Source organism: Pipistrellus kuhlii, unplaced genomic scaffold (assembly GCF_014108245.1).
Source record: "Pipistrellus kuhlii isolate mPipKuh1 unplaced genomic scaffold, mPipKuh1.p scaffold_m20_p_29, whole genome shotgun sequence".
Lineage (NCBI taxonomy): Eukaryota > Metazoa > Chordata > Mammalia > Chiroptera > Vespertilionidae > Pipistrellus > Pipistrellus kuhlii.
Genome location: NW_023425528.1, coordinates 4,560,068 through 4,576,630, shown reverse-complemented (window position 1 = coordinate 4,576,630; position 16,563 = coordinate 4,560,068). Strand labels below are relative to the sequence as shown.

Below are 16,563 nucleotides of genomic sequence, written 5' to 3'. Positions count from 1 at the left end.
GAGTAACGATCATAAGATGGCTAAAAAGAATGGAAGACAAATTTGACAATATAACTAAGACCCAAGAGGAAATGAAGAAAAACCAAGAGGAAATGAAGATGACACAAGAAGAAATGAAACATGACGTTGCTACTATGAAGAACTCAATAGAAAGCATCAAGAGCAGACTAGAAGAAGCAGAGGACCGCATCAGTGAGCAAGAAGACAAGATGGAAAAAAATACCCAATTAGAGCAGCTCCTAGAAAAAAAAATTAAAAAGCAGGAAGAGAGCCTACAGGAGCTTTGGTACAATGCAAAACAAAACAATATTCGAATAATTGGGGTTCCAGAAGGAAAGAAAACTGAGGTAGACATGGAAAACATATTTCAAGAAATAATGACAGAAAACTTTCCCAAGGTAGAGAAGAAAAAACACACACAAATCCAAGATACTCACAGAGTCCCAAGCAAAATGGATCCCAGCAGACCGACGCCAAGACATATTATAATTAAATTGGCAAAAACCAACGACAAAGTAAAAATCTTAAAAGCAGCCAGAGAGAGACAGAAAGTTACATATAAAGGAGCCCCCATCAGACTAACAACTGATTTCTCAACAGAAACTTATCAGGCCAGAAGGGAATGGGAAGAAATATACAAAGTCATGCAAAGGAAGTGTCTGAATCCAAGAATACTGTACCCAGCAAGGCTATCAATCAAAATTGAAGGTGAAATCAGGAGCTTCACAGACAAAAAAAGGCTAAAATAATTTATCTCCACCAAACCAGCAATGCAAGATATGCTAAAGGGTCTACTGTAAAAATAAAGAATTAGGAAGCGAAGAAGGAACACTGGGGTATAGAATAAAAATAGCGTCAAATGAGTACCTATCATTAATAACATTAAATGTAAATGGTTTAAATGCTCCAATCAAAAGACATAGGGTAACAGATTGGATAAGAAAACAAGACTCATACATCTGTTGTCTACAAGAAACCCACCTCAGAAAAAAAGATGCACACAGACTGAGGGTGAAGGGATGGAAAAAGGTTTTCCAGGCAAATGGAAATGAAAAAAAAGCTGGGGTAGCAATACTTACATCTGACAAATTAGATCTCAGAGTGAAGGACATAACAAGAGATAATGAAGGCCACTTCATAATACTAAAGGGAGCAATCCAACAAGAACAAATAACCCTGGTAAATATATATGAACCCAATTCAGGAGCACCCAAATATATTTTTAAAAAAAAAAACCTCTGGAGAACATTAAGGGAGGGATTAATAGCAATACAATCATAGTAGGAGATTTTAATACCCCACTGTCATCCTTCGACAAATCATCCAAACAAAAAATCAGCAAAGAAATATCAATACTAAATGACTCACTAGACCAGATGGAATTAATCAACATCTTCAGAACATTCCACCCCAAAGCCACAGAATATACATTCGTCTCAAGTGCACATGGGACATTCTCAAAGATAGACCACATGTTGGGACATAGGCAAAGTCTCTGCAAATCCAAGAAGATAGAAATCATATCAAGCATCTTCTCAGATATAATAGCATAAAACTGGAAATTAACTACAATAAAAATAATCCAAAGAAATCAAACACATGGAGACTAAACAGCATGCTATTAAACAAGGACTGGGTTACCAGAGAAATCAAGGAAGAAATTAAAAACATCCTGGAAACAAATGACAATGAAAACACAACAATCCAAAATCTATGGGGCAGACAAAAAGCAGTTTTGAGAAGGAAGTTCATATCCCTAAAAGCCTATTGCAAAAAAACTAGAAAAAATGATAAAAAATGACCTAACTCTACAACTCAAAGAGTCAGAAAAAGAGCAACAAGAAAAGTCCAGTGTAAGCAGAAGGAAGGAAATAACAAAAATTAGAACAGAGATAAACGACATAGAGACCAAAGAAACAATACATAAGACCAACAAAACCAAGAGATGCTTCTTTGAAAGGATAAACAAGATAGATGAACCTCTAGCAAGCCTAACGAAGAAACGAAGAGAGAGGACCCAAATAAACAAAATCAGAAATGAAAGAGGTGAAATGACAATAGACCCCGCCAAAATACAAAGGATTGTTACAAAATACTACGAACAACTCTATTCCTACAATCTGAACAACCTGGAGGAAATGGACATATTCCTAGAGAAATACAACCTTCCAAAACTCAATCAGGAAGAATCTATAAATCTCAATAGAACAGTAACTTGGGAAGAAATTGAAATAGTCATCAAAATGCTTCCAGCAAACAAAAGCCCAGGGCCTGATGGCTTCACAGGAGAGTTTTACCAAACATTCAAGGAAGAACTAAAACCTATCCTCCTCAGACTATTCCAAAAAATCCAAGAGGAAGGAACACTTCCAAACTCCTTCTATGAAGCCAGCATCACTCTAATACCAAAACCAGATAAAGACAACTCAATGAAAGAAAATTACAGGCCAATATCCCTTATGAACATAGATGACAAAATCCTCAACAAAATTCTAGCAAATCGGCTCCAGCAGAGCATCACAAAGATCATACACCACAACCAAGTAGGATTTATTCCAGGAATGCAAGGATGGTACAATATCCGCAAATCAATAAACGTGATACATCACATAAACAAATTGAAAGATAAAAATCATATAGTCATATCAATTGATGCAGAAAAAGCATTTGATAAAATCCAACACCGTTTCCTGATAAAAACTCTCAACAAGGTGGGAGTACAAGGATCATACCTCAACCTAATAAAAGCTATTTATGATAAACCCACAGCCAACATCATACTCAATGGGCAAAAACTAAAACCATTCCCTCTAAGAACAGGTACAAGACAGGGTTGCCCACTCTCACCACTCCTGTTTGACATAGTACTGGAAGGACTAGCCATTGCAATTAAACAAGAAGAGGATATAAAAGGCATCCAAATTGGAAAAGAAGAAGTAAAGTTATCCTTATTTGCAGATGACATGATATAGTACATAAAAAAAACAAAAAACTCCATTAAAAAACTAATTGACTTAAATGAATTTGGCAATGTAGCAGGGTACAAAATTAATGCCAAGAAATCTATGGCATTTCTATACACCAATAGTGAACTTGCAGAAACATTGACTAAAAAGGCAATCCCATTTGCCATCGCACCAAAAAAATTAAGATACCTTGGAATAAACTTAACTAAGGAGGTAAAAGACCTATACACAGAAAACTACACTACACTGAAAAAAGAGATACAGGAAGATGTAAACAGATGGAAGAATATACCATGTTCATGGATTGGTAGAATCAACATTATCAAAATGTCCATACTACCCAAAGCAATCTATAGGTTCAATGCACTCCCCATTAAAATACCAATGGCATATTTCACTGACCTAGAAAAAACTCTTCAAAAGTTCATTTGGAACAAAAGACCCCTAATAGCCACAGCAACCCTGAGAAAGAAGAGTAAAAAGGAGGGATCGCAATTCCAGATTTCAAACTGTATTACAAAGCCACTGTTCTCAAAACAGCCTGGTACTGGCACAAGAACAGACATATAGATCAATGGAATAGAATTGAGAACCCAGATATCAACCCAAATCACTATGCTCAGTTAATATTTGACAAAGGAGGTACTAACATACAATGGAGTCAAGACAGTCTCTTCAATAAATGGTGTTGGGAAAATTGGACAGATACATGCAAAAGAATGAAACTGGATCACCAACTTACACCATACACAAAAATAAACTCAAAATGGATACAGGATTTAAACATAAGACAGTAAGCCATAAAAATACTAGAGGCATCCACAGGCAGCAAAATCTCAGACATATGCCGAAAGAACTTCTTCACTGATACTGCCCCTAGGGCAATGGAAGCTAAAGAGAAAATAAACAAATGGGACTACATCAAAATAAAAAGCTTTTTTTACAGCAAAGGAAACAATCAACAAAACAACAAGAAAGCCCTCTGTATGGAGAACATATTTGCAAATGTTATCACTGATAAAGGTTTAATCTCCAACATCTACAGACAGCTTACACAACTTAATAAAAGAAAGAAAAATGACCCAGTTAAAAAATGGGCAATGGATCTAAATAGAATCTTCTCAAAAGAAGACAGAAGGAAGGCCAAGAGGCACATGAAAACATGCTCAGAGTCACTAATTATCCGAGAGATGCAAATCAAAACAACAATGAGGTACCATTTCACACCTGTCAGAATGGCCAACATCAACAAATCAACAAACAACAAGTGTTGGCGAGGTTGTGGAGAAAAAGGAACCTTCGTGCATTGTTTGTGGGAATGTAGACTGGTGCACAACCACTGTGGAGAACAGTATGGAGCTTCCTCAAAAAACTGAATATGGAACTCTCATTTGACCCAGTAATCCCATTCCTAGGAATATATCCCAAGAAGCTATAAACATCAATCAGAAAGAATATATGCACCCCTGTGTTCATAGCAGCACAATTTACAATAGCTAGGATTTGGAAACAGCCTAGGTGCCCATCAGCAGATGATTGGATCCAAAAACTATGGTACATTTTCACAATGGAATATTATGCAGCGATAAAAAAGAAAAAAATTCTCATCCTTTGCAGCAACCTGGATGGAATTGGAGATCATGCTGAATGAAATAAGCCAGTCAATGAAAGAGAGATACCACATGACCTCACTTATTTATGGATGATAAAGAACATTATAAACTGAAGAACCAAAAGATAGATATAGAGACAGTAAAGCAACAAGCAGACTGTCAAATTCCAGCGGGGAAGTTGGGAGATCTGGGGGAGATAAGAGATCAACCGAAGGACTTGTATAAATGCATTTAAGTACAACCAAAGGACACAAAACTCTGGGGAGGGAGGGTATGTATGGAAGGAGGGGGGCATTGGTATTTGTACAAAAAAATATATAATAATTTAATAAAAAAATATATTATAAAAAAAATCCCAATCTAGCTCTCTTTCCACATACGTACTGATTGTTGTATATCATCAGACTCATCAGTGTGCAAGACTGGAATACTATGCCAAAACTTTTTATTAAAATGGCCCAACCCCACCTCTATCACTACTAGAACCAGGAATGTTTTGTCAACAATAGAACTTTTTCCCTAATCTGTTTCTCAGTGATTAGAGCTTCAGCCCTCAGACTGAAGGGTTGTGGGTATGATTTCAGTCAAGGGTACATACCTTGATTTCAAGCTTGACCCTCTTCCCAGAAGGGGAACTTGGAAAAAAAAAAAAAAGAAAAAAAAAAAGAAAAAAGAGGCAATCAGTTGATCTCTCTCACGTGGATGTTTCTCTCTGTGTGTCTCTCCCCTTCCCTTCCACTCTCTCTAAAAAAATAAATAAATAAATGGGGGAAATATCTTCTGGTGAGGATTAACAAAAAATAAAAGTAAATAAAACTCTTGAGATGATAATTTACTTAATAAATATCCAATAACCAGGCTACACTTAGTCTTTTCCTTTTCGAAGGATAACATATTTGATGTGTTCCATCAAACCTCTTCTAAAATACAAAATCTACCTCGGTGTGAGAAAGCTTGGAATATATTGTACATATGGCAAGATAGTTTGCAAACTATCCCCTTTCACAGTGCCCAGCCTGGCTTCGGATTTTTGCTTTTATCAATTTCATGCACAAGCCAATCCTCTTAAAGCTTGTCTCCTGAAATTAAATCTGTGGAAAGTTGCAGGGGGTGGGGAGAGAGTGGAACTTTTGGTAAAACAAACATCTCTTTTCCAGCCTTGATTTTCTCAAGGGAAGGTCAATGATAAATGACCTCCCTCTTGGGATAATGTATAGCCACGTGGCATTTTCTATTGAACTCAACATTGACTGACAGGGCCATAACACTAGGAGAAGATAGAGGTTGGCTCTTGGAGAGCTGAAAGTCAGAGAATATAATAAGACCAGATGTGACTTGAGGGGGCAGAGATGATGGAGGGAAATATAAAATGGCCACATAGGTCCAGTAAAGACCTTGGGAAAAGCATTCAACATTTCCAAGGTTAAATCCAATTTGTCTTCCTTCCTGTGTTTCCTGAAATTGCCTTTGTGTTTGTAGCACCCAGTTATTCAGTATAGCAAGATAGAAGGGATAAGTCTTTCCTGGAATATTTAGCAGTGGTTCAAATATCCTTTGTGCTCTCATTTTTCTATTATACCATCTATGGTTCAAAACATTTATTAAATTTCCTGTTCTAGCTTTCAAAGCAATAGGTAATTTTGGAATCAGCTCAAACCTCTTTTGTTGTTGTTGTTGTTGTTGTTGTTATTTTGAGACCTAAAATTTCTGATACAAGTAATTGGCAATAGAAAGATATAGACAGAAACACAAAATAAATTCATCCAATTAAAAATTGGTCTAACAAAGCTAACATAAATAATACTAAATGCTACAGTTATCCTTTAGGTATTTATCTTGAGGCAATAGTGAGTCTTTGACAGCACAGATCCTGGATGTGGACAAAACCAAGACTAGAGATGTCAATAAGTGAAGCATGAAAATAGCTGGTGTAAGGACCAGCTGTATGTCTGTGTACAATAGCAAAAAGCTGGAAGTCTATAGTTAAAGTTCTGCATCACTAACAGAAGCATCATGTTCTGTGCTTTATAGAAATGAATTTAAGGCTAGACCATGTATCTACTGAGTCGGCAAATGAACCAGAAATTTGAATTCCAGTTTTAATGTATCCACAATATTTAAGCATAAAGGTCAATCTGTGACTTGACTATAGAAATTGATAATTTGGTAAGTTTTTCAGCATACCACAACTACTGCAGTTGCTAAGGAATCAAAAGAACCTCAGCTGAGAGTGAACATACATCATAATACAACCCTTCATCATGTTTTCCCTGACCTCCTAGAAATCCATTATAGCCTATAGGAGTATTCAGGACCCTACAAACTACTCCTAATTACATTAGCAACTTATTTAGCTGAGAAACAAATTAGTACTCCTTCCTACTGGTGATGGTTAGCTTCCTGACTACACAAACCACAATGTCTCAGAGGCAAGAAATCAGGAAACCAGTCTTCTATATTGACAAGACATAAGCCCTAAAAATACCAAGAGCTCCAAAAGCAGATCTTAACAAAATAAAAACAGAAAGAGATTAGAGCCATGTCTGCAGATTGTTTGTCAATAAGTATAAGCCAATCAGTTAAATGGTACATATGAAAACAGAAACAATAAATCTTATATAATCAACAGGGCTGTTTAAAACAAAGAAGGAGAAAACCACTTGTTTTGGTTTATCTGATATCCAGTTAGAGCGAGATGCAAGACAGAAACCAAGTGATGGCCTGGAATTCATGTTAAAACATTTAATAACAAATAGCCTTGACCTTACTTTCTCCTTTCTGCCTGGTGCCTCATTTAGCCAAAGACAGGCTAAACCAAAACTGACTTGAACAAGTTCAAGCCATTGCAACACTTGTGCCTTCAGCCTGCATAGAGAAAGATCATATTCCTAAGTAGTAAGAATACCCACCAGTAATCAAAGTGACTGACAGGTGTTAACATTAAAGCAGTCATCACTAAAATTGGGAAATGGGCTGGGATCCAAAATTTTGAGCTTGGAACCAATTTTCAGTATACTCAGAATCTATTTTGTAATTAGTAGGTTTGTCCCTGTATCTCCAAATATAGTTGTTTAATGTCCTTGTTATAACCACACAACTATGTTAAATTTGTGGGTTATCCCATACATACCAATCTTACCTGTGAGGTTTGGGTAGTTAAATCTCAATCATTCAGCATCTTCTGTTAACAGCATTTCCTAGTGTGTTCTGCAGAATATATATATGTATATATATTCCATAATATATATATATATATATATATATATATATATATATATATATATTCCTTAAATATTATGGAATATATATATATATATATATATATATATATATATATATATAAATTCATAAAAGGTGTTTGTGGTTGTATAATTCTGGAAGTAAATTAAATGGGATTCCTTTCTGCAGGACTTCACAGAACACTTAATATGCCAAAAAGCACCATGAATCTCTAAGAAAGACATATATTTTGCAGCATTTTACAACTTTATTTGACCACAGAACCCTTTATGAAGAGCTTCTAGGGTCAGGGAAGTAGACAGTTCTTAGAATATACTCTGGGAAATATTGCTTGAAAAGTCTCCCTTCAGTGACTTCTAAGTAAGTAAAGAATAGAAACATCTGGGTAGATTATCCATTCCTTTGGAAGATCCTTATCTCTTCAGAAAGACAAAAGGAAAGTGTCTGGGGTATTGAAAGCAGAGGGCCTCTCAGAATAGCTCAGAAAATCTACTTTGACCGTGTAAGAATGTCTTTATGTCAGTTCATTGAATCAACAAACATTTTAGATCATCCACAATGTATCAGGAGCTGAACATTAAAAAAAAATTAAGATTGCTTTAACTTTGCATAGCGGAGACAGTTTTCAGAGATAACATAACATGAACCAGGTGTTAAAAGATAACTCCCAAGGGTTGGAGACATTTTAAAGAGAAAGAATACTATCAACAGTGGCACTGATGCCTGACAAGGCATTGTTCTGCTTCCTTGAGTACTGCTCTTTAGCATTTTTGTGCACACACCATGTAATTCACTGGCATTTTGTAACTTGTTCCCCAAAGAAAAGGGAGCCAATGTTTGAAGTAGTTGGAGAGAGATTGTCGCTCTGTGTAGACTCTTGTAGAATAAAAATCCACCCATCATTGGACTGAAGCTTGCTTACATAGGAGGTGAAAGTGTCCCCTTATTTATTATTAGGAGTAGTCACAGAGTGCAAAGACATAGTATATATCCACAAAAATGTTGGAAATTTGCTGAAACCAGTTTGGCTCAGTGGTAGAGCGTCGGTCTGTGGACTGAAAGGTCCCAGGTTTGATTCCGGTCAAGGGCATGTACATTGGTTGCAGGCACATTCCCGGTGGGGGGTGTGCAAGAGGCAGCTGGTTGATGTTTCTCTCTCATCAACGTTTCTAGCTCTCTGTCTCTCTCCCTTCCTCTCTATAAAAAAATCAATAAAATATATTTTAAAAAATGTTGGAAATTCAATCTAAGAATGATGGAGATAAAGTAAAGGGAAGAGAACTAACTTTATATATATATATATATATATATATATATATATATATATATATATATATATATGTAGAGCAGTTATGATTAGCCCTTTTGTTCAAACACTAATGGTATTTTATGAAGTAGAAAGTATGGACTGATAATAATCCACACTTGTCTTCTCTTATGGGGGACACGCATTCTCTTTAGAGCCAACAGAACAGCCACTGTTCCAATTCCCTTAGAACATTTTTTGTCATATATTTACAGCTCTCTGTGCTCAAGAGAATGGTGCATCTGTCTGAAGGAGACGCCTGACTACATTCTTTCCCCAGATATTAATATAGGTGGTACTTCAGTAGCATAACCAATGACATGAAGAACCTGATTTGGAAGAGAGCAGATGGCAGCATCTTTCTTGGGCTAATTTTAGGAACCTGAAACAGTTCCTTTCTCACACAAACCATCAGTGGAACCTAAATTAAATAGCTATGTCACATGGACAAGAAAGAGAAAAAATATGGTATAGTATGAGGCAAAGTCAATGAAACAGAGACTTCAGTGCCTCCCCCAGATATGACTTTTTTCCTAAAATGCAAGGGTCATTTCAACCTCTTTTCAACAGACTGATGCTGAATACCGATGTGAGGTTATCTCAGAAGAAATGAGTGAGAAAAGCTCATTTCCAGTCACATGCATTGAACAACTAAGGTTGCATCATGTAACAAGTAAATTCATATACATAAGAATGTAGGTCCTATGTAACAATAAATCTTTTCTTAGAAGATAAGAAAGCTGAGATAAGTAAACATTTTACTTAATAAGAAAGAAGCAGATTGATTTTCAAAGCCTCACATTCCCGGTCCATTGATTTGTCTGCTGAAAAGAGTTTCTTCCAAAATGAGACATAAAATATCAGATAGGAATTATGAGAGGTGGAGGAAGTGTCCCCCAATCAGAAATGATACCTGAAGTATAAGATGATCATCCAAGGATTTAGAACAAATGAGAAGAAAAGTACTCTGAAAAAAACCCTACCTGTTTTCCATCCAGAGTGTAGAGTTTTTTGACAACCCCGGTCTCTAGTTTGATGGCTTCAGTGATATCAGTGAGGACTTGCTCAAAAGAGTGGGCTGTCTTCTTGTTCAGAAGCACGCGCACAGCTTTCCGAGGTTTCACCCCACTGCGGATGATGGTCACCAGTTTGGGGCGCACAAAGTCTTTGTTCTCCCTGGCCTGGGCACTGTTGCTGCTAGCCAGGGACTGGGGGGCTTTCATGTTGGCAGATGTTTTCACATTGACAGACCAGTTGGGATTGACATTCTTGGTATATTCCACCTTTTTAAAGAAGTTGTCTGAGGAACAAACATAGCTTTCCCCTAAGGGAAGAAATAAGTAGTGATTAATTTAATAGTAGATATATTGACTATTCTAACCAAACTAATATACACTAATCTTGGAGTAGGACTTTTGGAAAAGTGGTGATAATAATCAACCTTAGGTACAATTCCTAATAGGGCTCTCTAACAACTTGGATCATTCAAATTCAAGAGCAAGTAATCAGAAAAACATTCTTTATAATGGCATACCTAGTTGAAAAATCCTATAAAACAAAAGGGTCCCCAGGGCAATGAACACACCTAAGCATAATCTAACAAGTAGGGTTCTCAAGCTTGATACAGTTTTATTAGAATTGAAATGTTTATGTTAATTTCTAAGATGTTTTTAACATTTAGGGGCATTACCACAATGTTTCTCACATGTGCATCTTCCCTGATGTTCCTGTACTGTTTCTATCGTAGACTCATAGCCCTGCTCCACTATTGTATTATAAACATAGGAGAACTTTCAAAGTTAATACCTTTTTTATTCCCAATTCAAGTGACTCAAGTAGCCCTGCATACTGTATACATAGTACATACTTGCCAAGAAGCCACATTGTCCTTTGCACAGAGAACATGGCTAAGCAGTAGAATGTTGAAATGAGAAATGTGTGTGTTGAATGTATATATGTGTGCATAATTGTGTCCTCTACTGCTCACTGCCACATCCAGCAAGAGAAACTGTCTGAATAACAACCTACACACTAACATACACAAACACAGAATATTCCTTGTGTCTGCAAGCCATAGCTCTTGCTTGAGAAACACTCTCCCTTATTTTCACCACCCACCCCTCATCTTTTTATCTTCCCAAATGCTGCACTGTGCAGTGAGGGCTGTATTCACCAGTGCTCACCTTAGCTGCTGTAAGTAAGATATGAGAATATATTCTACTGCTTGATCTATGGATTGGAGGGATCTAGTGTAATTTTCACATGTACCTGAGGTTGGAGGAAATGACTAATACAATGGAAGAAACACAAGGGACAGGGGCAAAAGGGGGGATTAGTCACCTGGGACTAGAAACTGGAATTTTGGAAGAGACTCAGCTTGTGGGGAAAAGTATTGGAAACTGGTGAATTTGTTGAGTAAAACATAGTTGCCTCAAGATATACAGAAGTTCATCCAGAGGTCAAGCTGCAGAAAATCAGCGGCATTTAATCAGGCTTAACCTATCAGTAATAACTCTAAATAAATAATTAGGTACATACATAAATAAACAAATAAATCACCCTACTAACTCTAGCTCACATGTGTCAAACACAAGGCCCGTGGGCCAAATCCGTCCCGCCAGGCCTTGCAATGTGGCCCGCACCACGCTGTCATCACTGCACTCCGCTGCGTTTCCATCACAATGACAGTTTATGACTGTTCAGTAAACCATTTGGCCCGCGATTTAGGCTGGATTTTAGATTTTGGCCCCTTCTCTGATTGAGTTCGACACCCCTACTCTAGCTAGTGCAAGGAAAGCATTAAACACAATTATAGACTGATGGCTCTTCTTCCTTTGGTTTCAGCAGGAAAAGTATGCAGAGACATTCAGAAACACCAGGATGATAATTCACTCCCTTTGAAAATATTGATTGTTTTGCTGTAGCACAAATTATTTAAGCCAGATTAATTAATAAATTACTCAGTTAATACTGAAAGAAATTTGAGTCAGAATCTCTAGGGCACCTTTGAGGACATTTATGAGGGTGTGTGGAAAGGAAGAATAAGTGGCTTCCAACGTATGCACAGTGGCCTCCAACACATCTTCAAATCCCAGAAACTGCTAGTGTTCACTCTTGCTTTGTATGCAAGCACAGGCACCCTGTTGCACACATGTACATAAGATAGGGTGTTGAAAGACCACAGCCAAAAAAAACCCAACAAAAACAAGACAAAACAAAAACCCTAATTTCTCTGGCTCTCTTGTTGACTAATCCTAACCAAACCAAGTTGTAGTATAGGGTCTTTAATTTGTGATTTAAAAGGATGAAAGCGGTGAATTCCCTCATATATTTACAGCCAATATCCCCCACATCCTAGAAACAGCCTATTGCCTTAACACTTCACCAGTTTTACTGGCACATTCCAAGAGGCCATGGCCATTATGTCAGATGTTTTCCATAACTTGTCATATACTTTAAAACTTTGTTAGACAACTGGTGGTGTAGAAATGTGTGAAGCGATATATTTATGATTTCACTCATCTACAGTCTCTTCTGGACAGTCAGCTGTGTAGCCCTATTAGTAATCTGGACTTTTTTTGCTCCCATCTCTTAAACATCTTAAGCCTCTGAACTATGAGTATGATTAAGCACCCCTAGATGTAAATGAACATGATGGCAGAGAGCTATGGTATCATATGGCTCCTAGAACTTTCCAAAGGGTCCGGCCCTCAGCCAAATCTACGTTAAGCACCTTCCAAAAGTACATTTCAGTCTCTCCACTCTCTCTCCTTTGGCCCTCATATGGAGTAATGGAAAAGAGCAGCTGTTATGATGTCAATTAGAATGAGGTCCCCAGTACTTCCTACTTGTGTGTTGTTGGGCAAGTTACCTAACGTCCCTTGGCTTTAAATACTTGTCTGCAATTAATAACAATCCCTATTTCCTAAGGTTGTTTGGAGGCAAAATCAGATGACTTGAGCACAGAGCCTGGTATATAGTAAGCACTTGATAAATTCTAGCTATACTAGTGACATCTGAGTTCCTTCTAAAGGTCTATACAAATTTTCTTTTCTTTTTTCCATCCCAAATAAGCTTTACTATAACAAAGCTGTTATGGCAATTAAAAGTTAAAGAAATAGGTGCCCACCACTGAGGACTGCTGGAAAGACATCAAATGTGCTATTTCTCTAGACCCAGGCTTCCTTGTTCTGATTTTGCAAATGTCTGCAACCAGAGTTCAGTGTTTCCTGTATATCCAGTTGCCTGGCACTTGGAGCTGGGAGAGGTGTGTTGTACCTTTACACAGCTGGGATCCCATTCTGCCACATCTTCCAAGGGCCATTTCCCTCCCATTGGGAACCAAAAGGAAAGCTGGCTTCAGAGAGCAAGCAAGATGAAAATTTGCTGGAATTGACAAAGTGCTTTAGTATGAGGAATTAAATAAATGAAGTCATGGAAGTACAGCTGAAAAGGCAGGAAGGGAATGAGATGTAGGTTCAAGATGATCTAATGTCTACCTCCCTTTACTTTCAGGATGGCTCCATTTTCAAAAACTTTAAACATTTTCTCAGTGCAAAACACTTCTGCCTGAGATTTCTCCTTTTTTCTGGGGCTTTATTACTCAAGAAAAAACATTAAATGATAATTCATGGTATTATCATACCTACTAATGATGCATCTCTCCCACGTATCCTAAGATCCTCCTCTCTGGCAATGTGCTTGCTTTAATAGTCAGAAGATAAATTAATGAGAAGGTATTCTCATTTCATTGGAATAAATGAGCTATGGCAAAGAAACTGAATCATACCTAGGATCACCATACAGTTCAGATTTTCTAAAATGACTGTCTCAATTGTAAGTATTCTGTCCCCTGTTCTGCATAATAATGCTCAAAATGTATACCCCTAAAATTGTTCTGGATACTCACATACAAGAAATTGGGGAAATATTTGGGCAGGATAAGTGAGGAGGAGAAAGATTCAACAATGAACACTAAGCAAGACAAAAGAAAATGTAATTCATGGATTTCCTTTGTTGGGAATGCAGCTAATAAGGGCTATTGTCTATATGACTTTGCTAAGACCCTTGATGTAACCAAAGATATGTAGGAAAGCTGACATCAATACCCTGACTTTGGTCCCAAATTTTCCCTTTGCTACTTTCAGTATATAGAAGCAGACAATAGATTAGAGGCATTAGACAGAGTAACGCCACAAGGCCAGAGTGATTGTTAAATGATTGCTTTTTTTCTTTCATTTTAGGCTATATATTTAATAATGTGGCAATTTGAAAATATATGTTCTATGCTCCATTATTCCTTTAATCTACAAAGCAAAAAACTAAAACAAGTTCTGCATTCCTATGAACTCCCACCACTGTAGTTAGCTGAAGGGGACTATTAAGATCCCTAATCCAGTATTTCCCAAGTCTAAGTGCTCATAAGAATCACCTGAGGAGATTTGTAAGCACATACATTTTGGAGCCCTCAGCTTGGGGCTTCTAACACAATATATCTAGGGTGTTGTCCAGGAATTTATATTTTTCTAAAGCTCTAAAAGATTCTTAAAGACATGTCCAGCCGAAACCGGTTTGGCTCAGCGGTAGAGTGTCGGTCTGCTGACTGAAGGGTCCCGGGTTCGATTCCGGTCAAGGGCATGTACATTGGTTGCGGGCACATACCCGGTAGGGGGTGTGCAAGAGGCAGCTGGTCGATGTTTCTCTCTCATCGACGTTTCTAGCTCTCTAGCTCTCTCCCTTCCTCTCTGTAAAAAATCAATAAAATATATTTAAAATAATAATAATAATAAAAGAAATCTCAAGAGAAACTAAAAAAAAAAAAAAAAAAAAAAGACATGTCCAGGTATGGGAACAACTAAACATTTCAACCCCTCACCAGCTTCATTATCATCATTGCTATGTTTACATCATTAACAATAATGGTGCCCTATAACTATAATTTTACTTTGTCTTTGTGTTTCCATACCCATTATCTGTTTTTATTCTCATAATCACTATAATAGATATAGAAGTTAGGTGTTACTAGTTTCATTTTGCAGATAAGTGTATTATATATTCATACTACACAGTTCTGTAATTTACCAGGGAGTATTACCACTGCATTCAGGAGTGGTAAATGAAAGGAGTCTAATCTAGCAAGACTCAAAAGGATCAAAATAAAATGAAGCTCCAGTCTTCAAAATTACATGTATACTTATTACAATAAGTATATTATAGTAAGTATACTATAAAATGTGCTCTATATATACATGGAATATTCCTCAATAAAAAATTAAGTGTTGAAACATGGCTAATATAGATAAGCCTTGTCAACAGTTTTCTAAGTGAAAGAAGCCAGTCATCAAAAGTGAATGGCATACCAATGGACACAGACAACAGGGGAGTAAGGGCATGAGTGGGAGAGATGAGGAGGATAATGGGGGGATAAAGACACATATGTAACACCTTAACCAATAAAGAAATTTTAAAAAATAAAGAAAAAAAAGTACATGGCATATGATTCAATTTATATAAAATGTCCAGAATTGGAAAATCTATAGAGACATAAAGCAGATTCATTGTTGCTTAGGGGTGAAGAGAAAAGGGAAAATAGTCAGTGGCAGCTAATTGCTACACAGCTTCTTTAAAAAAAAAATTTTTTTTTACTGTTGATAGTATTACAGATATTTCCAATTTCCCTCCCCCCTATACATGGTATCTTTTTAGGGTGATAAAAATTGTCAAAATTAGATTATGATGATGGTTGCACCACTTGGTACATTTTCTAAAAATCATTGAATTGCACGAATAAATGGGTGAAATTTATGTATGGAAATTGTATCTTAGTAAAGTTGTTTTTTTAAGACAAGTTGTTTTAAAGAGAACACTAGTCATAGTGATAATGAGGACAAATGTATATTCATGTACCTAACAAGCTATAAAATAGGATGAGTCAAACAGCAATTACTATCCTCCATTCGGTGCTACTGTGTGCCAGGCAGAATACTAACCTCTTTATAGCCATTTTCTTATTTAATTGTCAAAGCAGTTATTCCCACTTTGCAGATGAATAACTGAGGCTCAGGCCATCAAAAGGGTTTCCCCAAGGTTGTAAGCTAGCAATTAACAGATATTGGATTTGAAGCAAATCTGAATCCAAATATTTCTGTTGCGGTTACTATCTTCTCCTCTATGACTATAACCCAATACGTATGGTTCTTCACCTAGCGATCTTTCTAAACATTTTCAATTCTAAGTCTTATGGGAAGCCATGTATATAATTTTTTAAATATTTCATTCAGCTTCTTCCAAAAGGTACCAAAATGAGAGACTTCTGCCCTGGATTCCTATATGAGATGTTACAAAAGACAAAAGGAAGGAAAATGCCCCTTTTATTTATCCTTCTCATGGCAATGCCCTTTCTTTTCTTGCTCTGTAGTAGTGGGAAAACCAGTCACAT

General features: G+C 36.8%; 1 protein-coding gene across 2 annotated transcripts in view; it reads right to left on the bottom strand.

Moving 5' to 3' along the window:
• DCX (doublecortin) overlaps nt 1-16,563 on the bottom strand; it is a 165,404-nt gene that overhangs the window by 144,409 nt on the left and 4,432 nt on the right. For both annotated transcript variants that reach the window (XM_036454443.1, XM_036454445.2), the window contains exon 3: nt 10,109-10,449. In XM_036454443.1, the coding sequence (XP_036310336.1) occupies nt 10,109-10,449 (341 nt within the window). The remainder of the gene's footprint in view (nt 1-10,108; nt 10,450-16,563) is intronic.